The sequence below is a fragment of the Marmota monax genome, unplaced genomic scaffold (genome assembly GCF_021218885.2).
Source record: "Marmota monax isolate L192 unplaced genomic scaffold, Marmota_monax_Labrador192_F-V1.1 WCK01_AAM20220418_F8-fsc00108, whole genome shotgun sequence".
Taxonomy (NCBI): Eukaryota; Metazoa; Chordata; class Mammalia; order Rodentia; family Sciuridae; genus Marmota; species Marmota monax.
In genome coordinates this window covers 5,235,073-5,258,595 of record NW_026694593.1, presented here as the reverse complement: position 1 = coordinate 5,258,595, position 23,523 = coordinate 5,235,073, and the positions used below count along the sequence as shown (strand labels likewise).

At 45.9% G+C, this 23,523-nt stretch overlaps 4 protein-coding genes across 9 annotated transcripts; 2 read left to right on the top strand and 2 right to left on the bottom strand.

The window, feature by feature from the left end:
- The first annotated feature begins 353 nt into the window (after positions 1-353).
- On the top strand, positions 354-3,426 carry Tnfaip8l2 (TNF alpha induced protein 8 like 2). Its single transcript, XM_046421624.1, has 2 exons — positions 354-448; positions 2,346-3,426. The coding sequence occupies exon 2, from the start codon at positions 2,376-2,378 to the stop codon at positions 2,928-2,930; it is 555 nt and encodes a 184-aa protein (XP_046277580.1). The 5' UTR covers positions 354-448; positions 2,346-2,375; the 3' UTR covers positions 2,931-3,426.
- A 222-nt stretch (positions 3,427-3,648) lies between these two features.
- Lysmd1 (LysM domain containing 1) lies at positions 3,649-13,523 on the bottom strand. The gene is made up of 3 exons (XM_046421623.2): positions 12,676-13,523; positions 4,966-5,330; positions 3,649-4,601 (listed from the first exon to the last, which is right to left on the bottom strand). Exons 1-3 carry the CDS (start codon positions 12,853-12,855, stop codon positions 4,463-4,465), a joined length of 684 nt encoding a protein of 227 aa, XP_046277579.1. The 5' UTR covers positions 12,856-13,523; the 3' UTR covers positions 3,649-4,462.
- Positions 13,524-13,584: 61 nt separating this feature from the next.
- On the top strand, positions 13,585-17,203 carry Scnm1 (sodium channel modifier 1). 4 transcript variants are annotated; one of them, XM_046421620.2, is made up of 7 exons: positions 13,585-13,766; positions 14,109-14,179; positions 14,416-14,504; positions 14,679-14,776; positions 14,896-14,984; positions 16,270-16,464; positions 17,044-17,203. In XM_046421620.2, the coding sequence occupies exons 1-7, from the start codon at positions 13,716-13,718 to the stop codon at positions 17,141-17,143; spliced, it is 693 nt and encodes a 230-aa protein (XP_046277576.1). In that variant the 5' UTR covers positions 13,585-13,715; the 3' UTR covers positions 17,144-17,203. The 4 variants fall into 4 exon arrangements, with proteins under 4 accessions (XP_046277576.1, XP_058427962.1, XP_046277577.1 ...); XM_046421621.2 differs by lacking the exon at positions 13,585-13,766 and adding an exon at positions 13,861-13,948; XM_046421622.2 differs by lacking the exon at positions 13,585-13,766 and adding an exon at positions 13,863-13,939.
- A 516-nt stretch (positions 17,204-17,719) lies between these two features.
- Tmod4 (tropomodulin 4) lies at positions 17,720-23,375 on the bottom strand. Of its 3 annotated transcripts, XM_046421619.1 has the most exons (10): positions 22,818-22,924; positions 21,685-21,847; positions 21,328-21,484; positions 20,907-21,023; positions 20,133-20,222; positions 19,820-19,950; positions 19,618-19,725; positions 18,785-18,928; positions 18,389-18,533; positions 17,720-17,837 (listed from the first exon to the last, which is right to left on the bottom strand). In XM_046421619.1, the coding sequence occupies exons 2-10, from the start codon at positions 21,805-21,807 to the stop codon at positions 17,815-17,817; spliced, it is 1,038 nt and encodes a 345-aa protein (XP_046277575.1). In that variant the 5' UTR covers positions 21,808-21,847; positions 22,818-22,924; the 3' UTR covers positions 17,720-17,814. The 3 variants fall into 3 exon arrangements, with proteins under 3 accessions (XP_046277575.1, XP_046277574.1, XP_046277572.1); XM_046421618.2 differs by lacking the exon at positions 21,685-21,847 and having other exon boundaries at positions 22,818-23,375; XM_046421616.2 differs by lacking the exon at positions 22,818-22,924 and having other exon boundaries at positions 21,685-22,744.
- Between the last annotated feature and the right edge of the window lie 148 nt (positions 23,376-23,523).

Below are 23,523 nucleotides of genomic sequence, written 5' to 3'. Positions count from 1 at the left end.
GGAGCTGAAAGTTGCTTGTGACAATGTTGACTCACGGTATCACTCTTCAGAACTTTTCCCACTGACTCCCCCCACCCAGCAATCGACACTCTACATCTTCTCTAGAAACACAGCAATATAATCGGATCTCAAGGATCTGGACCGCAAAGAAAGAAGCCGACAAACATTTTGAGAGTGGAGAATGTGCATCCCCTTCTGCCTGTTTCAAAGAGTCAAGTCGGTTTTATCAGAGACCTTCTATTCCTTTTGTCCTTCGTCTTATGTCTAGGTGACCGTTTGGCCACTGGCCCCCTTGGCGACAGGGATGGTGAACCGGAGGTAGAGCACAGAGTAGGTAGGCGGGGCTTGAGGGGTGGGGCCAGGCCAGAGGGCCTCTCACTTAGGAGCTTCTCCATTCTGCCAGCTCTCCGGGAACATCCAAGGCAAGACTGGCACCAGTGCGTGACAGGTGAGGGACCAGCAATGACAGAAGGTAGACTTCAGGGTGACGGTGGGCAGAGGGTCTCTAGCTGTTTCAGACCTTAGCTTTCTATATTGTGAAGCTTACACGTGCAGAATTCTTGGTTGTAAGTAACCCAGTAAAGTTGAGTTTTCCCTGGGGCAAGGCGCCTGGGAAAGAAAGTCCTGGCTTGGGAGAGGGGTGTGGGTGGGGAGGGCTGAGGGCTGAGGGTGGGTATGGGTGTGTGGCGAGGATTGGAAGATATAAGGAAATGTCAAAGACATGGAGGTAGGTGGGTCAGGACAGAGGGAGACCATGGCCAGAATTAAAGGCAGAGCCTGGAGGGGAGAAAAGGGGACACTGTAAGGAGGAGAGGGTGAGAAGACTGAACCAAATGTGAGATGGCAATAAGGGCAACGCAGAGCTGGGTAACAGGAAGGCCAAGGAGGAAGGAAGGCTCACATGGAGCAATGTCTCTTCCGGTGGCTGTGGAGCCTCATCTAGAAAGCCCCAGGGCAAGCCAGAGGCAAATCAATGTTGAAGGTTCCCATTGGAATGATTCAGCTGGGGAAGAAACCCCTTCAGGTACCCACCTCCCCTGCCTCTTCAGACTCCCATATTCATTTAGGGGAGAGGACCAGGCTGCTCCTCACTGCGGTCACAGCCACCACATCCTGCAGAGCAGGGGAGGGGGAAGTAAGAAGCAAAACAACCAGAAGAACCACAGGCGAGGATCCTGGGGGGAGAACCCTGGACATATTCATCATATATATCACTAGGAGGGCCTCTAGTTCAGCTCAGCAGACCAGAGCTTTAGGACTACCTGCCCTTCTTGAGGTGCTTGTTTCTCAGACTTGCTCAGTGTCTTCAACCTCGTTGACAGCTCTGGGGAAGAAGGGCTTTTTGGATTATTTGGTTTGACATCCATTGTTATCATTTACTAGTGATTTCAGCCAAACTGCTTAATTTCTCTTAACTTCAGTTTTTCTCATTGCAAAATGGGGATACCAACCTTATACAGTTGGGTAGACAGGTAATTCATATAAAGCATTTGGCACACAGTAGGTTTTGAGTAAATGTTAGGTATTCGTATTAGTACTCCTTGGGTCCCTGTGTTTGTCACTTTTTCAAATGCAAAGCAGTGACTGGGTATGGTGGTGCACACCTGTAATCCCAGTGATTTGGGAGGCCAAGGCAGGAGGATTGCAAACTCAAGGACAGTCTCAGATGCTTAGGAAGACCCTGTCTCAAAATAAAAAATAAAAAGGGTTGAGGGGCTGGAGATGAGACTCAGTGGTAGAATGCATGAACAAAGGCCCTGGGTTTGATCCCCAGCACTGCAAAATAAATAAATAAAATAAAAAGGGCTGGGATGTAGTTTAGTGGTAGAGCACACCTGGATTCAATCCCAAGTATTGAAAACAAATAAGATAAAAATGCAATATAGTACAGATGGGCTTTTGGAGACCAAAAAACCAGTTGTGATTGATTTTGGGTAAATACTTTAACCCAAGTCTGAGTTTGCTCAGTAGTAAAACATCAAGAGTGATGTCTATACCTTACAGCTGTAGGTATACAGTTAGCATCCAAAAATGATAGCTGTGAGAATTAACTGCCAGGTAAGCCCCACTCTCTCCACTGTGGCAGCAACAGACTACTTCCCCTGAGGCTTTGCAACTCCTGGAGGCTAGCTTCTCTGTGTGCTCGGTCCTCCAGTCTGGGTAACCCACGCTCTTCAGGGCTGTTTTGGAGATCAAGATTTCATACAGCACTAAAGGAAAAAAGCAACAGCAAGGCAGAGAGGATGGAGGGGCCCAGGGGAAAGAGGACAAAGGAACCACAGAAGCAACAGAAAGGGGAAAAGCCGGTTCTCTCTTTCTAAGGAAGCCTGTGGCCTCTCTTCTAGTGACTGTCCACATACCCATTCCCAGACACCATGGAGTCCTTCAGCTCAAAGAGTCTGGCACTGCAAGCGGAGAAGAAACTACTAAGTAAGATGGCAGGTCGGTCTGTGGTTCACCTCTTCATTGATGAGACAAGCAGCGAGGTGCTAGACGAGCTGTACCGTGTGTCCAAAGAGTACACGCACAGTCGGCCCCAGGCCCAGCGGGTTATCAAGGACCTGATCAAGGTGGCTGTCAAGGTGGCTGTGCTGCACCGCAATGGCAGCTTTGGCCCCAGCGAGCTGGACCTGGCTACCCACTTTCGCCAGAAGCTGCGGCAGGGTGCCATGACAGCACTGAGCTTTGGCGAGGTGGACTTCACTTTCGAGGCTGCCGTGTTAGCAAGCCTGCTCACTGAGTGCCGAGACACGCTGCTGGAACTGGTGCAGCACCACCTCACACCCAAGTCACAGGGCCGCATTCGCCACGTGTTTGATCACTTCTCTGACCCAGGGCTGCTCACAGCCCTCTACGGGCCTGGCTTCACTCAGCACCTTGGCAAGATCTGCGATGGGCTCAGGAAGCTGCTGGATGAGGGGAAGCTCTGAAAGCTCTGAACCCAGCACCGCCTCCCGTGGCCAGCTGGAAAACAGATAACAGGCTTTCTAACCCTGCTCATCTGCACTAACGCTTTTCAATCCTCAGCCTTCGCTCTCCAGAGTGCTTTAGACTTTGAGACCACCCTGCCCCCAAACTGCTGGTGGAGAAGGAGCAATGCTGAGGGGTGAGGACTCTTTCCCACTCCAGCCCTAGCACAGGAAACAAAGCAGCCTGAAAAAGGCGAAGTGAAACTTGGATCTTTCTCCCATGAGGGACTCTGAAACAGGGAAGCCCCTTCTCCCATGAATCAAGGGAAGGGGTGCAGCCCATATAACCCCTCTGGGGACACTAAAGACAGGAGGGGGTAAGGTGGCCCTTAGAGATGTTCTAGACTCCCAGCTCTAGGTGGAGTTTGCCCAGATGTCAGAGCCTGTTTTAGAGTGCAGGAAGAAGCAACTAGGGTAAGGGAGATTCTCACAGGGGAAATAAAACTATTAAAATGTGCATAGGGCTCAATGTTTAATCTCTCCAGTTTTTTATACCTTAGGATCATCACAGAGGAAAGGAGGTATATAAACACCACTTGTCTCACCTCTCACTATTTCCAAACATTTCCAGTATTATTGAGGTTCCCTTGTCTACTTCTTCTGTTTAAGACAAAAAAACAAACTGTACCGCAAACCAGTGCTACAAATTGCAAATAAATATGCAGTAAGGGACAAGGCGTACACAGACAGGCTTTAGTGGGGAGGGGGTGTAACAAAGAGACTCCCACAACTGTCCTTCTCACACCCCAAGGCAATGCTTCTTCTATCCCTTAGCTCCACTGCAGGTTGAGCAGAGAGAGGTCAGAAGGGTGAACTGGAAGAATGGAGAATTCAGGTCTCTACACTGCTGCTTTTTCTTAGAAGTATAGGGACCTAGTTGGTCAGACTGAACCCAAATCCTTCACCTTGAGACTGGGGAAAAGACTTGGCACAGCCCACTGTTCTCCATGACAGCGCTAGACCACGATTCCCCTGTCCTTGATAACATGCGTGGGCAAGGAGTGGGGAAGCTGACGGACCACTTAATTGTGTCTGGGTTCCCCTCATTCCAGGGCTCTAGAAATCACATTTTCAGCTAACAGTGGGAAAGAGTTAGATACAGCAAATAAATATTACTTCAATATAGCACCAAATAAATTAGGTAACACAGGTGGAGATAGGGAAGAAGTTGAAAGGGAGTCTTTGCTTCTCTGCTCTAAGGCCAGAGAATGGTGAAAGGGATAGGAAAGGTAGCAAGGGTATAAAAAGAACCTTTTGAATCTAAAGGAAAACTCTAGATTCAGCCCAAGAACTAGGGAGGGGTCTAGGCCCCATCTCGAACTCCTGCCAGAAAAATGCCCAGGCCAAGGAATTCTTGGTCTACGGGGAGGCTGGAGAAGACAGCAGGAGTCGAGGGAGTCAGGCTGGGAAGCCATGTCCTTGAGCCTCACCTCAGGCTCCTCTCCCCCTCACACTGCTTCTTCAACATACTGCTTCTCTCAGTTCTGGGAACATCAGAGTTTGAAGATTTCATCCTCCTGGTCCCGCAGTGTCTGGGTCCGAGAGGTCCGGGTCAGTGGCACAGGACCTAGGACTGCTCGTTGCTGCATCCGAGGGGAGCTCTGATGGAGACCTGCATCTTCCCCAAGTATCCTGCAGGTGAGAAAAGCAGGGAAAGAGTGATAGATGAAGGGAAGAACGTGAGAATAGGCCAAGTGAAGAGGGGAAGCTCTCTTCCTCTCTTGATTCCTGAACTAGCTGTTCTAAGATGTATTTCTCAATACTAATGCTCCTGCATGGATTATCAGAGCAGGAAGAAGTCAACTGTTTTATTCCACTGATAACATGGAACCCAATTTCCCACCACCTCAACCCATCCAGCAGCCATTGGCTCTGCTCACTGTCTTGGGGTCACCAAGGAAAAGGTATCACCTCATTTCTGCTGGCACTTGTGTTTATGGTTAGGTAAGATGGAGGAATCTATGCAGGGACTTACAAGGAACTACTCAAGACCCACCTGCTTTCCCCTGTTCTCAGCTTTTGGGCAGCAGCCTTCTTTGACAGGCTGATCTGTGAATCAAGCTTCTTAAGGAAATCAGAGGCAGAGAGGTCATGGAGGGGAGTAGGGGGTTCCTGGCCAGCTTTAGGGAGAGCTTCACCATTGGCACGGCCTGAACCTGTCTCTTGTTTCTTCCTCTCAGCTGAGTGTAGCTGAACTTCATCCTTACGTGGGTCTACCTCTTCCTCTCCATCTTTCTCTTCCTCTGAATCCAAACCATTGAACAGGTCTCTGGGCTCTCTCAGGATGGGGATGTAGAGAGTTTTCTTCAGAAAGATGGAGTCATTAGTATAAAGGCGGTTTGCACGCTTGATCTGTTCCATCTTTTAAAAAAAGCCATCAAGATTAATAACAGTTACAATGATCAATCTTACATAGTATCTAAAACTTTTTAAAGTAATTGTACAGTCGTATCATAACAACCAATCTAAAATACATAGGGCTGACATTATTCCTATTTATATGTAAGCCATTTTCATATTCTTTAGTCTTAGGGCCCCTTTACATTTTTTTTAAATATTTATTTATTTAGTTAGTTAGTTAGTTTTCGTCGGACACAACATCTTTGTTTGTATGTGGAGCTGAGGATCGAACTCGGGCCGCACGCCTGCCAGGTGAGCGCACTACCACTTGAGCCACATCCCCAGCCCCGCCTTTACATTTTTAAAAATTATTGAGGCAAAAAGCTTTTATAAACCAGGCATGGTGGTGCATGCCTGCAGTACCAGCTACTCTTGAGGTTGAGTAGGAGAATCACATGTTTGAGGCCAGCTTGGGCAGCTTAGTGAGACTCAAAATAAAATGAAAAGGGCTGGGGACATAGCTTAGTGTAGAGTGATTGCCTACCACATGTGAAGTCCTGGGTTAATTCCCATTATGGCAAAAAAAAAAAAAAATTCTAGTAAATTAAACTGGGGTAGAACTAGAATCCTTGGCCTTTTACTCCTCCTGGGAATGCTTTTCACACTATAATAATTTCTTTCATAAAATATTTATTCATCACTGAACACAGTGACTGCCATCACAATCTATCTACTTGGTCTTGCAATGTCAGGCTGAGGATGCAGCTCAGTGGTATTTCCTGCTTGGAAATACATCTTTCCCCCCCACCCCCAGTACTGGAAATTGAGCCCAGGGGTATTCTACCACTGAGCTATATCCCTATTTTTTTATTTAATTTTTTTTAAACCAGGGATTAAACCTAGGAGTGCTTAACCATCAAGTCACATCCCTTTCCCTTTTAAAATATATTTTAAGACAAGGTCTCTTTAAATTGCTTAGGGCCTCACTAAGCTGCTGAGGCTGGCTTTGAACTCACAATCCTCCTGCCTCAGCCTTCCAAGCCACTGGGATCACAGGCGTGAGTGACCATGCCTGGCTTGATTTTGATTTTTTTTTTTTTTTTATGGTATTGAGCCCAGGGCCTCGCACATGCTAGGCAAGTGCTCTACTATTAAGCTACATCTTAAAAAATTATTATTATTATTATTATTTAAATTTATTCATTTTTTAAATATCTTTATTTTATCTTTATGTGGTGCTGAGGATCAAACCCAGTGCCTCATGCATGCCAGGCGAGCATGCTACCACTTGAGCCACATCCCGAGCCCCCAAAGTTATTTTTTGAAATAGAGTCTCTCACTAAGTGGCCCAGGCTGGCCTTGAATCTGCAATCCTCCTGTCTCAACCTCCAGTGTATCAGGGAATTACAGGCAAATGCCACAATACCCAGCTCAATGTCATCCTTATCATGTTTTTGTTTTGTTTTAGGTGGACATAATATATTTATTTTTATGTGGTGCTAGGGATCGAACCCAGTGCCTTGTGCATGCCAGGCCAGCCTGCTGCCACTTGAACCACATCCCCAGCCCCTTATCATGTACTTTTATCATCCACACCAAACTGGACAACAAAAGTGCTCTAAAAATCTGGGCTGGCAGGGCTGGGGATGTAGCTCCGTGGTAGAGTGCTTGCCTAGCATGTGCAAAGACCTGGGTTCAATACTCAATAATGAAGAAAGAGAGAGTGAGAGAAAGAGAGACAGACAGACATGCCTCATCTGATCTTATCTTCATGTCTAATGCCATTGCCCTAGAATAAACCCTTAATATTTCTCATCTGAGTTATCCCAACAGTGTAGTTGCTCTTCCTCTTTCACTTCTACTCATCTTCCTCTTCACAAATAGAAAAATAATCTGATTAACCCACTAGCCTGCTTATAAACTCCTATGGATCCTCACTGGCTAAAAGGTAAAAATCAGGGGTTATAGCTCAGTTGGAAGAATGCTTGCCTTGCATGCACAAGGCCCTGGGTTCACTCCCAGCACCACCAAAAATGAAAAATAAATTAACATTCAGGGTTTTCTCAGTCTAGTTTTCTCAGTCCAGAAATGTCTAGCCTTGTCTGTCTTCTGCCATCTATACAAACTTTGCTATCCTGAACTTTTCATTTTTCTTTGAAGATTCCATGATCTTTCATACTTTGTCTTATTCAAGCTGCTCTTTCTGCCTGAAATGCCTCCCCACTCTCCCCTTCTCTGCTTGGAGAATTTTTACTCATCAACACTCCTTTTGTGTTACCTTCTTCACAGCTGTAACTGATGTAATAATACTGGTCCTTCGAGGTGAGGGGATAGCTCAATAACAGAGGACTTGCCTGTCATGTGCAAGCCTCTGAATTTGATCCATGGAACTACACAAAAAACAAAAACAAGCTGGATGTGGTGGTGCATCCCTGTAATCCCAGCAACTAAGGAAGGTGAGGCAGGAAAATCAAAAATTCAAGACCAGACTGGACAACTTAAGGGGACCCTGTCTCAAATTTTTAAAAAAGGAGGGGGCTGGGTAAATATTAGTGGTAAAGCTCCCTGGCTCAATTCCCAGTACCAAATAAGTAAGTAAATAAATAAATAAATGGCTGGGGAATAGTTCAGTGGTAGAGTGCTTGCATATCATATGAGAGACCCTGAATTCAATCACCAGTAATGAAAAAATATAAAAGAAAAAAACCACAAAACACATTGCCTTACCATATTGTTATTTACTTCTATGAATGTTTTACTCAAACCCTGTGTCTTTGTAGCATTTTTTTTTTTGACGGTGTTATTGAACCCAGGGCCTTGTGCATGCGAGGCAAGCACTCTACTAACCGAGCTATATCCCCAGCACCTATTCAAACCCTGTGTCTTTATTTATGATTACTATTTTTAAAAATAGTTTTTAGTTGTAGATGAACACAATATTTTCATTTTTATTTATTTATTTTTATGTTGTGCTGAGGATCAAACCCAGGGCCTCATGCATGCGAGGCAAGCACTCTACCACTGAGCTACACCTCCAGCCCCTTTATGATTATTTTTTTTTAATGCAGTGCTGGGGACTGAACCTCAGGGCCTTGTGCATGCTAGGCAAGTACTCTCATTGAGCAAAATCTCCAGCCCTCCTGTGAATCTTAAGGGCAGGGATGGTGACTTGATGTCTCTGTATCCCCAAGGTGTACCTTAGCATCTCACAGAGCTTGGCACCCAGCAGGGGTTTACTTATTCATTATGAATAAACTAGATGATAAAATATAATAACTAAAGATAGAGTATGTTAGTATTATCAGAAGGCAGAGTGTCAATTTTATTATAATTTCATTTTATATTGGCACCAGTTTGGAAAATCACTTTTTTTTTGGACCTGGGGATTAAATCCAGAGGTGATTTACATTGAGCTACATCCCCAGTCCTTTTTATTTTTTATTTTAAGATACGGTCTAAGTTGTGGAAAAAAAAAATATAAAGATAATATCAGATAATATATGAACATATATATATATATATATATATATATATATATATATATATATATATATAAAACTGAATCGTTTACCACTGAGCTATATCCTCATCCTTAATCTTGATAAATTGGCCTTGAATTTGTGATCCTCCTCCCTTAGCCTCCCAAGAAGCAGAGATTATAGGTATGAATCATACCTGGCAAAAGTAAGAATTGTATTTTTATTTATTTATTTATTTTGGTACCAGGGATTGAACCCAGGGATGCTTACCCACTGAGCCACATCCAGAGCCCTTTTTATATTTTATTTAGAGACAGGTCTCACTGAGTTGCTTAGGGACTTACTAAGTTGTTGAGGTTGGTTTTGAACTCATGATCCTCCTACCTCAGCCTCTCAAACCACGGGGATTACAAGACAGCATCACCACACCCAGCCTCAGCCATTTTTATTTTTTATTTTGAGACAGGGTCTCAATAAATTGCTGAGGCTAGCTTTGAACTTGTCATCATCCTGCCTCAGCCTCCCAACTTGCTGGGATTATAGGCAGGCACTACCAACATCTGGCTTAAAAGTGAGGATTTTAATATGAGATGACCTGGTGTGAATCCTAATTATACCAATTATACTGTCTGTGTAGCCTTCCTAAGTCTTACTTTCAATTTATTTATGATATATGTTTTTATCTATTCTGTGGTACAGAGGATTGAATCCTGGGCCTCATGCATACTAGGAAGGCACTGAACTACACCTCCAGCCTTTTAAATTTTGACACATGGTATTATTATTTTGCCCAGGCTGGCCTCAAACTTTCAATCCTCCTGCCTCAATTTCAAGAGTAGCTAGGATTATAGGTATATGCCACCATACTGGCTCCTCATCTTTTTTTTTTTTCTTCTTTTTTAAAGAGAGAGAGAGAGAATTTTAATATTTATTTTTTAGTTTTCGGCGGGCACAACATCTTTATTTGTATGTGGTGCTGAGGATCGAACCCGGGCCGCACGCATACCAGGCAAATGTGCTACGGCTTGAGCCACATCCCCAGCCCCCTGGCTCCTCATCTTTAAATGAGAATAAGGACTAGGAAGGTAGCTCAGTGGTAGAGTGATTACCTATCATGCTTGAGGCCCTGGGTATAATCTCTAGCACCACAATAAATAAATAAGTAAGAATGGTTATACCTATTTCATAGTGTTATGAAGATAATATCAGATAATATATGTATAGAGCCTGGCATATGCTAAGTGTTCCTTAATTAATAGGTAGGTAATAACTTAAGTAAATATCATTATTTAATACACTTTCTTCATTTTACAAATAGTGGGAAAATTGAGGCTCCAAATGAGAAGAGACACAGCTACTAAGCAGAATAGAACCAGAACCTAAAATTCTTCATTAGACTACAGATCTTTTTTCAGGGATATAAGAAACCCTCAGGATGAGGGTGGTGGTGGTAGTGGTGCATGCCTGTAATCCCAGCTACTCCAGAGGCCTAGGCAGGAGGATTGCAATTTTTTTTTTTTTTTGAGGATTGCAAATTTGAGGCCAGCCTCAGAAAATTTACTGAGACCCTAACTCAAAAAAGGAAAGGGGGCCGGGCGTTGAGGATGAGACTCAGTGGTTAAGTGCTCCTGGATTCAATCCTCAGTACCAAAACAAACAAAAAAAGAAGGTATATCAGGCTGGGGGGTAGCTCAGTGGTAGAATGTTTATCTATGTGCAAGGACCTGGGTTGATCCTTAGCACTAAAAAATAAGGGGAGGGAAACTGGACTACCCAGGAAATCACTTATTATCTACTGAGTTTTGTTTTTGTTTTTTGGTGCTAGAGATTGAACCCAGAGCCTTGCATATGCAGATGCTCTACCAGAGAGCTATATCCCATGGTCCCCCAATTTCCTTGACATACCTGCAAGCCTTTGCTGAGACCAAGAGGCTGTCCTATATACTTTCTTTTTTCCTCCACTTTTTTTTTGATTGATGCATTATAGTTGTACACACTGATGAAATATTTTGTTACATATTTGTATATGCACACAATGCCCTATAATTTCATATTCACTTCCTTTGCTTATTAGGTCACTCTCTCTACTTGAAATGTTCCCTTTCTTATACTCCCAATCTCCACCTGTAGATTTTTTTTTTTTTTTTTTAGAGAGAGAGAGAGAATTTTTTAACTTTCGGTGGACACAACATCTTTTATTTTTATGTGGTGTTGAGGATCCAACCCAGTGCCCCACGCATGCCAGGCGAGGGTGATACCGCTTGAGCCACATCCCCAGCTCCTCCACCTGTAGATACTCAGCCTCAATTTCATTCCTTCATTCCAAAAAAAAAAAAAAATCTTTCAAGCTTCTAAGTATCTGAGACAATGCCAGACTTTAGACATACAAAGTTGAAAAGAAAAAGTTCCTACTCTCTAGGATATAGGCTATTGGAAAGACAAAGATATAAATAACTATATTAAATAGGTTTGTTGGAAGGGAGTATAGAGGAAGTCTTTCAAAGCTCAATGTGATAGCACCCTTAAAACCTGCACTGATGGCTATCCCTGCCTGCTTCCAAGCAAAAGTTAATCTTTTCTGTTTTCCCACTACTTGTAATTACCACTACAAACTCACCACATTCTTTCACCTATAATCATTATTTGTATCTCTGTCCATTCTCACTAGACTGTAAATTACATGAGCACAGCAACCATATATTTATGTTTCTGTCTCCAAAAAGGGTTATCACAGTGCTTTAAATGTACAAAGCAAGCCGAGTATGGTGATACACACCTATAATAATTCTACTTGGTGAGGCCTTCAGCAACTTAGTGATACCCTGTCTCAAAATAAAAAATAAAAAGTGATTCAGTGGTAAAATGCCCTGGGGTTAAATCCCCAGTACCAACAAGAAAAATAAATAAATATACAAAGTATAAAAATGTTGTCTAAATTCAACATTGTTTGTATGAGATGGAATAGGACATGGGGGGCGGAATCTCATCAACTTTAATGTTATAAATAAATATATATATATATATATATATATATATATATATATATATTTTTTTTTTTTTTTTTTTTTTTTTAATTTTTTGTACTTGGGAGTGAACCCAGGGGTACTCTACAACTGATCTACATCCCCAGTCATTTTTGTTTTTTTTATTTTGAGACAGGGTCTCACTAAGTTGCTGAGGTTGGCCTTGAACCTGTGATCCTCTTGCCTCAGCCTCTGGAGTAGTCACTGGGATTATAGACACACACCACCACGCCCATCTTAATGCAATATATTTTTACATATATCAAATTTCCCATAATCATGACCTGAAATACTTGATGTACAGAGTACGTGTTCTGCACCTGGAAAGAAAGCAGAGCCCTGAGGAGGAAACAAGAATGAGAAGAGATAAACACTTTAGGCACTGAGAGCTAAAAACCATCTCTTCATTATTTGCTGTAAATGTTTAATCTCTCAATTAAATTTTTTCTATGTGGTTAATAATATGGTCTTTAGAGTCAGACAGACTTGTCTGAATTCCAACTCTGATGTTCAGTTATTTGACCTTGATCAAACTGGTTAGCCAAGCTGTCTCAAGTTTCTCCGACGCAAAAAAAAAAAAAAAAAAAAACAATAGGTGTGTACTTGGAGGGATGCGAGGCTGAAACCGGCTCCTGCACACGACGCCCGGCACGGTGTCTGGCATAACCATTGGAACTACTTCTCTGCATCGGCACCGTGGGACAGGCTCCGTCCCCACCAGGCAGCGCAACACCGAGTGGGAACCCGAGATAAGAGAGGCCACCGCGCACGCAGGGGCGCGCCCGGGAGACGGCGGAAGGGGCCGTCTGCGCCGGGCGCGGGCCTCTCCGGGTGGTCGCGCACACGGTGCTCCGGGAGACTCACCGTCACTCCGTATCTGAGGGCCAGCCCGGCCAGGGTGTCTCCGGGTTCCAGCCGGTGCTCCAGGCGCCGCTCTCTCACCGGGGAGCAGGCGGACTGCACCAGGCTTCCGTAGGAACGAGCCCGGCTGCCCTGCAGCAGCCCAGAGCCTCCCAAGGGGGGCTGTCTAGAGGGAGAAGCCATCTCCTCACCCGGACAGCTGGGGTCGCGAAAGAGGTCGCCCGGTTAAGTGACAGGCAGTGTCGCTCCAACCCAGGGAATGACTATCCAGGGAATTCCTTCTCCTTCGTTCCTAAGCCTCCCTCCGCGCCCCCGCTCCGCTTTTCCTCTCTGCAACTCGCCCACCCACCGATCTGTCCCGAGTATTCAGTCCTGGAGTCTCAACACCCTCTGACTTTCATCCCCTCGCCGCGCCTCGCTGCGGTGACCTCTGACCTTTGAACTCTAGCCCCCTCCTCAACCCGCGTTCCTCAGGGTGTCTCCTAGTACGGCGGCCAGGCCTCCCGGGGCCCCCACGTTCCGGCTCGGCGCCGTCCTGAGTTTCATCTGCTAGGGTCAGGAGCACCTCGGGCCCACCCTAGGTCGGCTGTGGCCCCTGACGAGACGCTCGAAGACTGCGAGAGTTTGTAGGGCACATTCCACTGAGCTCCTGGGAGCCTGGCTCCGCACCAGGCAGGTCACACCCTCAAACTTGGGCTCCACATTAGGTTCTGGTCCCTTCCGACGCCTGGAATCCGTCAAGATGCTAGGGCCTCGACCCAGCTGAGCGGCAAGCTCTTTGAAAAAAAGACTTCATTTCCCAAAAGGCTCCGCGTCGGAGGGGTCGCAGCGCACCATAGGAAATGCAGTCCTCTCAGAACATTGGAGGCGGGCTTTCGGGATCGCGCGGTGCATTTGTGGAAGCGCACCTCCGGAAATTTACGGAGACCAACCCGGAAGAGACCGGAAGAAGGGACGGAGATGTTCCGTTCTTCCTACGGTAGCCTGAAGGAGTGGCGAAGCCGGCCCAAGAGAATTTATCATTTCTAGGGCTCAAGTTCGTGATGTCTTTCAAGAGGGAAGGCGATGATTGGAGTCAGCTCAATGTACTCAAAGTAAGTGCTAGTAGAGGGTCTGGAGCATCTTCAGCTGCCTTCTGAAGGCTGTGAAGGAGTTCTGTTATGTTGCCCTGGCAACAGCTGCGTTGGTAGTGGAGCGATCCAGACGAGAAGAAATGGGAGTGATCCCTTCTTCTTATGGAGGGACCAGAACCTAATGTGGAGCCCAGGTTGAGAGTGTGAGCTGCCTAGCGCGGAGCCAGGCTCCCAGGAGCTCTTCTTATGATCGCTGTTCTCCCCACGACCCTTATTCCACTTGGCTCCTCATCCCTATTATTTACCTTCCACCCATCTCTCCTATTCCGCGGATCCTTTCCAAACTTCTTCTGTCCCCTGCAGAAACGAAGGGTTGGGGACCTGCTGGCCAGTTACATCCCGGAGGATGAGGCTCTGATGCTACGGGATGGACGGTGAGGGCAAAGATTGGATCGAACCTAAGGGTTTCTGGCTCAACAAACTTTTGTTATTAAGGAATCAGGAGTATCTACGATTCTTTGGTGGGAAGTGAGGACTGGAAAAGGTGGAGATCGGGAGACCTGAGGGTTAGGCTTTGGAAAGGATTGCTAGAATAGGGTGGGACAAATTCCCCACCGCAGGAAACTCCTCTGTCCTTGAGCTTTTTATCCTCTTCTCTCCCCCTTCCCAGCTTTGCTTGTGCCATCTGCCCCCATCGACCTGTATTGGACACACTGGCCATGCTGACTGCCCATCGTTCAGGAAAGAAGCATCTGTCTAGTAAGTTTGGGGGAAGTCAGGAGATAGAGAATAAACTTAAAATTTCCACAGACCACTCTGTGGTGCTGTGGGTCAAACCCAGGGCCTTGCACGGGCTCGGCGAGCGCTCTACTGCTGAGCCTCAACCCCAGCCCTTGGTGTTAGGTTTTCAGTTCTCTTTCCTTTTCTCCTCAGGCCTGCAGCTTTTCTATGGCAAGAAGCAGCCAGGAAAAGGAAGAGAGCAAAATCCAAGACAACAGAATGAATTGAGGAGGGAAGAGACCAAAGCTGAGGTAATCAGAGAGGGAGGGGTTTAGATATTCAGACAGACAGACAGACAGACTTTGCTGCATACATTATGCTTAAAGAACTTTTGTTTCTGAAGGCTCTGACTCTTTCATTTCCATACCAGGCTCCTCTGTTAACTCAGACTCGACTTATCACCCAGAATGCTCTGCATAGAGCTCCCCACTATAACAGTTGCTGCCGTCGGAAGTACAGGTCTGTGGGATGGGAAAGCCAGAAGTAGGGAGGACAGAAGAAAATAGATGGTTCTAAATTTATTGTTTTTTTTAAATGTATTCTGAGGAATACTGGTGTTTGACTTGGTTTGAATTGTTTTAGGGTTTTTTGCTTGCTTCTTTGTTTATGTAGTACTGGGGATTGAACCAGGGACACTACCTCTGAACTACATCCCCAATCCTTTTTTTTACTTATTTGTAAACAATTTTTAGATAGAACTGTGCATTGTGGCACATGCCTGTAATCCCAGCAATTTGGGAGGTTGAGGCAGGAGGATCATGAGTTCAGAGCCAATCTTAGCAACTTAGCAAGGCCCTAAGCAACTCAGCAATACCTTGTCTCTAATAAAATGTAAAAAAGAACTGGGGATGTGGCTTAGTGGTTAGAGGTAGGGTCTCACTAAGTTGCTGCGGCTGGCTTTGAACCTGTGATCCAGCCTCAACCTCTTGAATTGCTGGGATTACAGGCATATGCTAGCACACAAGGGCACTTAACCACTCAGTCACATTCCCAGTCCTTTTTATTTTTTATCTTGAGACAGGGTCTCCCTAAGTTACTGAACTTGTGGTCCTCCTGCCTCAGTCTCCCAAGTTGCTGGGATTACAGGCATGCACTACTACACCTTGCTAAATATAGTCTTTTTTTAAATTATTTTTTTATTTTTTAGTTTTTGGCGGACACAACATCTTTGTTTGTATGTGGTGCTGAGGATCGAACCCGGGCCTCACGCATGCTTGAGCCACATCCCCAGCCTCAATATACAGTCTTTTAAGATAAAAAGTTTAGGGCTGGGATTGTGGCTTAGTGTTAGAGCACTTGCCTAGCATGTGCGAGGCACTGGGTTCGAATTTCAGCACCACATATAAATAAAATAAAGATCCATTGACAACTAAAAATAGTAATGTCATTTAAAAAAAAAAAAGATTAAAAGTTTTAAAATGTTAAGCTAGCTTTTCCCAAATTCATGATTCCAAAATAATATTTATGAAAGATATTTACTTATTTATTTATTTATTTTTTAATATTTTATTTTTTAGTTTTCGGTGGACACAACATCTTTGTATGTGGTGCTGAGGATTGAACCCGGGCCGCACACATGCCAGGCGAGCGCGGTATCGCTTGAGCCACATCCCCAGCCCGAAAGATATTTATTGATATCTTGACGAACACTATTTAGAAAACATTGCTTTAAGAGGTTGGGAGTCATAGGATAGTTGGCCCTTTCCATTACTGCTTTTATAGGCTCTTATTTTTTTCTACCCAGATCAGAAGCCTCTGGTCCTTCTGTCTCCTGTTCCCCTTTGCCAACCCCAGAGGTCCAGCTCCAAAGTAAGAAGATCAATAGGGAACCTGAGCCAGAGGCTGGCCCACAGGCCAAGGAGAAAGCGACTGTCTCAACCCCTGCACCTATGAGCCCCACAAGAAGACGAGCCCTGGACCATTACCTCACACTCCGAAGGTGAATATGCTGAATTACTTTCCTCAGGTTTTCTGTTTTCTCTCTGACCTCTTTTTTCCCACAGTACTGAGAATTAAACCTAGGGTCTTTTCCATGCTAGGCTTGACCACCACACTCCCAAGATTCCTTTGTCTTTTTTTTTTTTTTTTTTTAAATAGTTGAACACAATATCTTTATTTTATTTATTTATTTTTATGTGGTGCTGAGGATTGAACCCGCGCCGCGCACATGCTAGGCGAGTGCTCTACCGCTGAGCCACAACCTCAGCCCTTTATCTTTTAATTTTTTTTTTTTTGTGGTACTCAGGATTGATCCCAGGACCTTCTGCATGTTGGATGAGCACTCTACCACTGAACTACATTTCCAGCCCCCTTTTTAACATTTTTTATTTTGAGACAGAGTCATGTTAAGTTGCCCAAACTGGCCTTGAATTTGTGATCCAAATAGCTAAGATTATAATAAAAGTGTACCACCACATGCTACCTGACCCTCCTTTTTTCAAACCTATCTAATATTTTTTCTTATTGCCACAAATTATATTACCTCCCTGACTAATTGTCTTTTCTCTGATGTTTCCAGCTCTGGATGGATCCCAGATGGACGAGGTCGATGGATAAAAGATGAAAATGTTGAGTTTGACTCTGATGAGGAGGAACCCCCTGACCTCCCTGTAGACTGAAACCATCTTTCCCCATTCATTTACAAATAAACTACAGTGGGCACTGGGAGCCTGACTTTCCTTGAGTTGAGTTTCCTTTTCTATATCAGGATTTCAGATCTGTTCATTCTCAACCTGGCCATTCCTTCTCTGCAATGTACACAGCTCCCCATACTTCTAATCCCTCCCCCACCTTCTACCAAAGTCATGCCAAGCGTCAGCTGCATGCAGCCCAATGCCCTATTAATAAGTCTGTCAGAAAGAGGTCTTTGCCCTTCATGTTGTCTGCCTCCTTCCCCACCTCCACTCAAAGTCCTTCCTAGATCAAATCAATGTAGGGTTGTGGGTAGACTGGGGGACTCTGGTCAAATCTGGAAACAGGATTGAGGCCAAATACTCTGTGAAAGTAGAAAGACTGAAGGTATTGGCAGGTTTGTGGGGAACACCAAAGGAGGAAGCTCCCCCACCTTCTCCTAGTAACCTGAAACTCTCTGCCTGCTGATCCCCAGAGTATAAATAATCCCCTGATGAACTGGCAGTAACCCTTGGGGGTTAGCGCCAAGATTCCCACCCAAAAGCCCAAGAAGCAGTCATGCAGGATGGACAAAAGGGCTTTTATTTACAGGAAGAGGGGAAATGAGAATTTACGTGTCCAGGGTTCCCAGCTCTAGTTGGTCAAGGGAAGGGTGGTCTTATCTCTTCTTTTGCTGGCGACCTGTAAACGAAAGAAAGCAAACACAAGCTTTTGTTCCATCTCCTGATTTTGGCAAGGGTACTCTTCTTTCCAGTTCCTTAGAATCATAAGATGGTAGTGTCTTAGGCCACCTGACATGCCCATGCCACATTAATAACGTAAGAAACTACACCAAATATTAGAATTATGGCTGGGCACAGTGGCACATGCCTGTAATCCTAGTGATTCAGGAGGCTGAGGCAGGAGGATCACAAGTTCATGTCCAGTCTCGACAACTTAGTGAGATCCTGTTTCATAAATAAAAAGGACCGAGGATGTAGTTCAGTGGTAGTGTACTCTGGAGTTTAAAAAAAAAAAATTGTCCAGCTTCCTTCTCACCTCTCTATGGGTATATATCCGGGGCAGAAGAACTTTCTATATACTTTCTCATCACTCATGGGATCTGAACTTCTCATATGAATATCTCTGGCAACAACCCAAGGTGTTTGTCACTAAGTCTGCTTTCAGGTGCATCAATCAGTTTCCACATTTCCTGTCTTCAGCTCACACGCACCATGTCTGCAATTACTTACGTAGTTCATTGTTCCGAGTCATGGCTTGGGCAGCCCGAGCTCGTGGCCCCTGTTGTGTAAAGTGGTAGCCAAAGCGAACGATAGAGGGACACTGCTCTAGCACGGTGGCCATTTCCATCTCCACTGCATCACCAGGCCACTGGCGCTGGAGGAGGAAGAGGTGAAAGCTGTCAGCCACCCTCTGGGTCATTCACCATCCCAGACCATCGATGCCTTTGGGAAGTCAAGGGGCTCGTTTCTCCAGGTGATGAAGAAAGGTGCTGACTTGGTTTCCCTCACAGAGAGGAACGAGAATTCCAACAAAATCAAGTGAGATAACTGCTCCAATGGTTGGCTCAGGGAGGAAACTCATTGGGTATTAGCTGAAGGTTAAGACCAAGGGAAAGGAATGCTGACCTGGTTGTCCACACGGAGCTCAGTGAGTGTGGCATTTTCCCGAACAGCCTTCAGCACAGCCATGAGTCCTGTGCTGCTAATGAAGTTGGATTCAATGTTCAGGCTCTGGAGACTACGGTTCTCGCGCAACATGTCAGCCACCGCCTAGGTAGTAGGAACTTGGGTTAAGATTAGGAGAGTTTCATAGATGACTGAGGAGAAAGAACGGGAGCAAGAAGGAAACAACTTTTTGAAGAGTCCTTGAGGAGCTGTAAGTGGGGTTAGAGGGAGACTGAAGTAAGTAGTAGGTAAAAATGGAAATTAAACACACAGTGGAGATGGAGTATGAGAAAGGACAGAGGCCTTTTGGAAAAATCATTTCAGGATTTCAGAGTTGCAAACCATAGGACTATTTGTCAGGGTCTCCATGAGATTTTTTTTTTTTTTTTTGTGGTGCTGGGGATTGAACCAGGGCCTTGGGCCTTGTGCATGCAGGGCAAGCACTCTACCAACTGAGCTAAATCACCCCCCATGAGGTCTGTCTGAAGAAAATACAATGAGCTGGGCATAGCAGCACATGCCTGTAATCCCAGCAGCTCTGGAAGCTGAGGCAGGAGAATCCCAAATTCAAAGCTAGCCTCAGAAACTTAGCAGGACCCTGTCTCAAAAAATAAAAGGGGCTGGGAATGTTGCTCAGTGGTAAAGCAATCCTGGATTCAATCCCTGGTGCCCCCCACCAAAAAAAGAAAGAAAATATGATGGGAATAGTACCCCTAGCCACTCCTTTATGACAGCCTTGCTCAGGGTTCATATCAAGGTGTGGGGAGAGGGCTGAGAATGTCAACTAGTCTTACATTGGCAATGGGATCACCACTCCTTGTGGCCACCAGACTGAAGCTCCGGACATAGGTGTTTGTCTTCATCGCCTCACACAGCTCACTTAGCATGGTTATTGGGATGTCCTATCAGAGGAGCATGAGAGATGATGGGCTAGGGACTCTCATATGTCAGCAGAGTTATCCCTATCTTACTGTTTGGAAGATGGACATCAAATACCTGTATATTATTGAGGTTCACCTCCTCCAGTTCCTTGTCATTGCTTCGAACCCTCTTTAGCATCTCCTCGATGTTTGTGGGGTTTGGGGGCTCATCTGGCACTGGCTTATACTTGTCAGGCTGTACCACACCTGATGGGTGACAGCAGGAAGGGAACCCCAACATGTCCCGCACAATCTCCCCATTGTTCTATCACTCAGGCACCATGTCCTCACCCAGATTCATCTATTTTAACCTTTGCCACGTTTTCTCTGATTCTGGGACTGCCTGCCCAGAGCCCTGGGGTGGGGGGCCATTTCCCCAACACACTCACTGCTAATGCCTTCAGTGTTGCAGATTTCTCCACTGCAGATGGCATCATAATATTGCTTGTTGCTCATCAGTGTGTACATGCCCAGAATTGCTAGAGAGGGGAAGTAAAGGAGGTGCAGGTGATGAGAAGGGGCCTGTTCCAAGCACGCCTCTCACCTTACTCTGCAGCAGCCTTTGTACATCCTAACCCCTTTCATTTTTCTTTTTCTTTTTCTTTTTTAATATTTATTTATTTTTTAGTTTTCGGTGGACACAACATCTTTATTTTATTTGTATGTGGTGCTGAGGATCGAACCCAGCGCCTCGCGCATGTCAGGCGAGCGCGCTACCGCTTGAGCCACACCCCCAGCCCCCCTTTCATTTTTCCATAGGGGTTTCCCACCCATCCTCAGTCCCCAGGTTCCCTTCTATAAATTGCCCAAGGCAGTGGTTTCTAAAACTTTGAGATAGGGCTTAGGGAAGTCCCCCTGAGGAACTATAAGAAGATGATGAGGGTCTGCAGAGAACCCCTGCTGATTTTAGCCAGAACATCTCCTTTTTTTTTTTTTTGCTTTTATAATCTCTGTAAAATTACTCTGGGATACTACCTTGTTAAATTAAAAATGAATGCATCTATAAGTAAACAACTAAGAAAAGTTAAAAAACCACTGCCTGAGGCTTTGACATCTCTGCCCAGTTCAGAATATAGACCTTTCCCACCTATAGGTGTCCTATCACAGCAAGGACACCCCTGCCCCTGACCCTCTGCCCTCCTCCAGTTCTCACCACTGCCCACCTGCTATATCACACATCTCAGCATCTGTGGCATGGGCCAGGGCCTCTTCCAGCTCAGGCTCTAGGGTGATCTGTTCCTGTGCTGGGATTTCTCTCTTAGGCTGAATATAGGGTTTCCCTGATGGGGAGATGAAGGATGGTTCAGGCCGAGGTCATTTCTCCCAAGATCCTGGCCTCCAGCTTCCTTCCTTTCTTCAGGAGGTATAATGCTGGGTTGCTAGGGGACACCAGAAAGTCTGAATCCTCTACAAGTTCAGGACCCCTGGATCCCCTGATCCCTGATGAAGACTTCGGAGTGCAAGCTGGCAGGCAGGTGTCAGGGCACCCTGGGCAGGTAGGAGTTGGAGGTGAGAGGGAAGTTGGAGGGGAGACTGAGAGAGCCATTGAATGTGTGGGAGGCATGGAAGTCAGGGTCCCCATACCCTTCTTCTCTCCTGTGAAGGGTACCAAGTCATCCCGCTCTTTGACTTCTAGTGCCTGTTGTTCCAGGTACTGCAAAAGGGCCTCTCGGTCCAGTGGCCCCGTTGGGCTCTTCTTTGTCTGGTCTCGTTGTCTTAATCCAGCTGGCAGGAGCATGTTCTGAGGGATGAGTTTTAGGAAACAAGTCAGGTACCCCTCTGGTGTACCTCTAGGGCTCCCTAAAACATCTCCAGATAGCTTTTCCCTGGCTCTCTTGGGACTCCAGGCCCTGTGGTTAGCTCTGGTCTCAGCCACCCGGGAGCCCAGCACCCTTCCCAGATGCTGGGGGACCACTCCTGGTGCTGTGCTGCAGCCCCTACCTCAGGGTCCATCTCCTGCAGCTCGCAGTCCAGCTGCTCTAGCTCCTCGGGGCTCAAGGTCCTGAGGATCTCATCTTCATCTATATCTCTGTATTTCTCCAGTTCCTTCTGATACGATGACATGGTGACCCCCACCCCTTCCCCACTGTGTGGCACTGAGAGCCTGGGGGGACATGGAAAAAGTAGTTGGACATGGAAAGACGGACATGGACACAGTATGGACATCAAGAGACAAGCGGGGGGTAGAACACTGGAGGTCAGAAATCTAGCAGGGTAGGGGAGGTGAGTCTGTTTAGAGTTAGAATTGGTGTCTCCTTCTTCAGCTTCTATCCAATTTGGATGGGGATCCCAGGATCCAAACTGGGTCTGTCCTCTCACCGTGTGACAGGGAAATCCTGGCAACACGCACCCCATACCCTCACCCATCAGGCCTGTTGCCTAGCACAGCTGCTGGGAGCTCTGCCAGCACAGCTGGAGTCATGCCCAGTCCCCACTGAAAGGTGTGTGTATGGGGGTGGGGTGCACAGAGGACTTCGGGGAAATTTGTCCTCTCCTTACTATTACTCAGTCTGTTTTACTAAACCGGCTAAGGAAAACAAGGAGGGCTGGTGGGGGAGGGAGGCGAACTTTTTTATCCCACCCGTATTTCCTCTTTTATGTGGAGAGATCAAGATTTCACTTTACCTCTTTGCTAAAATTCTGAATCCTTAGGGAAAGCAACGACTCAGAAGCTAGGGGACTTCCAAGTTGGGGGAAGGGCAGTACGGCCTCAGGAGAAGGGACTGAGTCCCCATATCTGTCACCAGGAAGGTGACACCAGACCAATGGGTGAGAAATGCCTTTTAAATGGAGTAAAGTCTCTCTTAAAACTGTGGAAAGATTAAACTCACATGATCTTTTACAATGTAAAGACATACACAAACCACACATACACACCCTGCTGCTAAGGTAAAAGACCCAAAACGTGTGTGAGACACTTATACCGACAACATAAATGACACAGTTAAGGAACAGGGTGGTGGCAGAGACAAACACTGAGTGACAGAGACATACTCATGTTGTTTAAGAGCTACTCTTCTTCTCCTATCTCCCACCAGGTTCTCAACTATAAGCCCCCTGCTGTCCCCACTTACCAGTCCTGATGGCCACCTCCTTCTCACCTCCCCTTCTGTCACTAGTTCTGTTCTACTGGGGCACTGCTCCGGCAGCAGGAGGAGCCTGGTGCCCTGCCGGGGGAAAGGGTGGGGGAACAGTGAGATCAGCATTTTATTATTTTAGCTCTGGCCAGGTGGGGGGTAGTGGGAGATCACATATACACAGCCCCCATACCCTGCCCAGCCCTGAGAGCCTCTAGTGGCCATGAATAGCCATGGCACCTCTGCCTCTTCTCTTCATAAAAGCCCAGTCCTGGAGTCAAGTTCATGAGAATCAGATGGTTTCTACTATTTGATGTTTGTTACATTTAAAGCAGTAAATACAAGGTCAATGTGCTGGTTTCGGTGGTACAGCCTGTAATCCCAGTGACTCAGGAGGCTGTGGCAGGAGGATCTCGAGTTCAAAGCCAGCCTCAGCAACTTAGGGAGGGCCCCATGCAACTCAGTGAGACCCTGTCTCTAAATAAAATACAAAAAAGGGCTGGGGATGAGGTTCAGTGGTAAGCCCCTTCTCCCACAAAAATGTTGGCAGATGTAAGGCTTTTGTTTTGGTATCTATTTTTTTAAAAATATTTTTGTAGTTGTACAGCATGCCTTTATTTTATGTGTTTATTTTTATGTGGTGCTGAGGATCGAACTCGGTGCTTCACATGTGCAAGGCAAGCGCTCTGCCACTAAGCTACAG

Excerpts from the sequence above, each read along its gene's own strand:
- Tmod4 (XM_046421616.2), bottom strand. The coding sequence starts at position 22,110 with ATGGGTGAGGGTATGGGGTGCGTGTTGCCAGGATTTCCCTGTCACACG. Across the intron at positions 21,485-21,684 it reads TGCAGGAGATGGACCCTGAG|AACATGCTCCTGCCAGCTGG; the intron begins GTAGGGGCTGCA and ends CTCATCCCTCAG. Across the intron at positions 18,929-19,617 it reads GTGGTGATCCCATTGCCAAT|GCGGTGGCTGACATGTTGCG; the intron begins GTAAGACTAGTT and ends CCTACTACCTAG.
- Scnm1 (XM_046421620.2), top strand. The coding sequence starts at position 13,716 with ATGTCTTTCAAGAGGGAAGGCGATGATTGGAGTCAGCTCAATGTACTC. Across the intron at positions 14,505-14,678 it reads AGGAAAGAAGCATCTGTCTA|GCCTGCAGCTTTTCTATGGC; the intron begins GTAAGTTTGGGG and ends TTTTCTCCTCAG. Across the intron at positions 16,465-17,043 it reads CATTACCTCACACTCCGAAG|CTCTGGATGGATCCCAGATG; the intron begins GTGAATATGCTG and ends TGATGTTTCCAG.
- Tnfaip8l2 (XM_046421624.1), top strand. The coding sequence starts at position 2,376 with ATGGAGTCCTTCAGCTCAAAGAGTCTGGCACTGCAAGCGGAGAAGAAA.
- Lysmd1 (XM_046421623.2), bottom strand. The coding sequence starts at position 12,855 with ATGGCTTCTCCCTCTAGACAGCCCCCCTTGGGAGGCTCTGGGCTGCTG. Across the intron at positions 5,331-12,675 it reads CCCTCAGATACGGAGTGACG|ATGGAACAGATCAAGCGTGC; the intron begins GTGAGTCTCCCG and ends TTTTTTTAAAAG. Across the intron at positions 4,602-4,965 it reads CTGAGAACAGGGGAAAGCAG|GATACTTGGGGAAGATGCAG; the intron begins GTGGGTCTTGAG and ends TCTCACCTGCAG.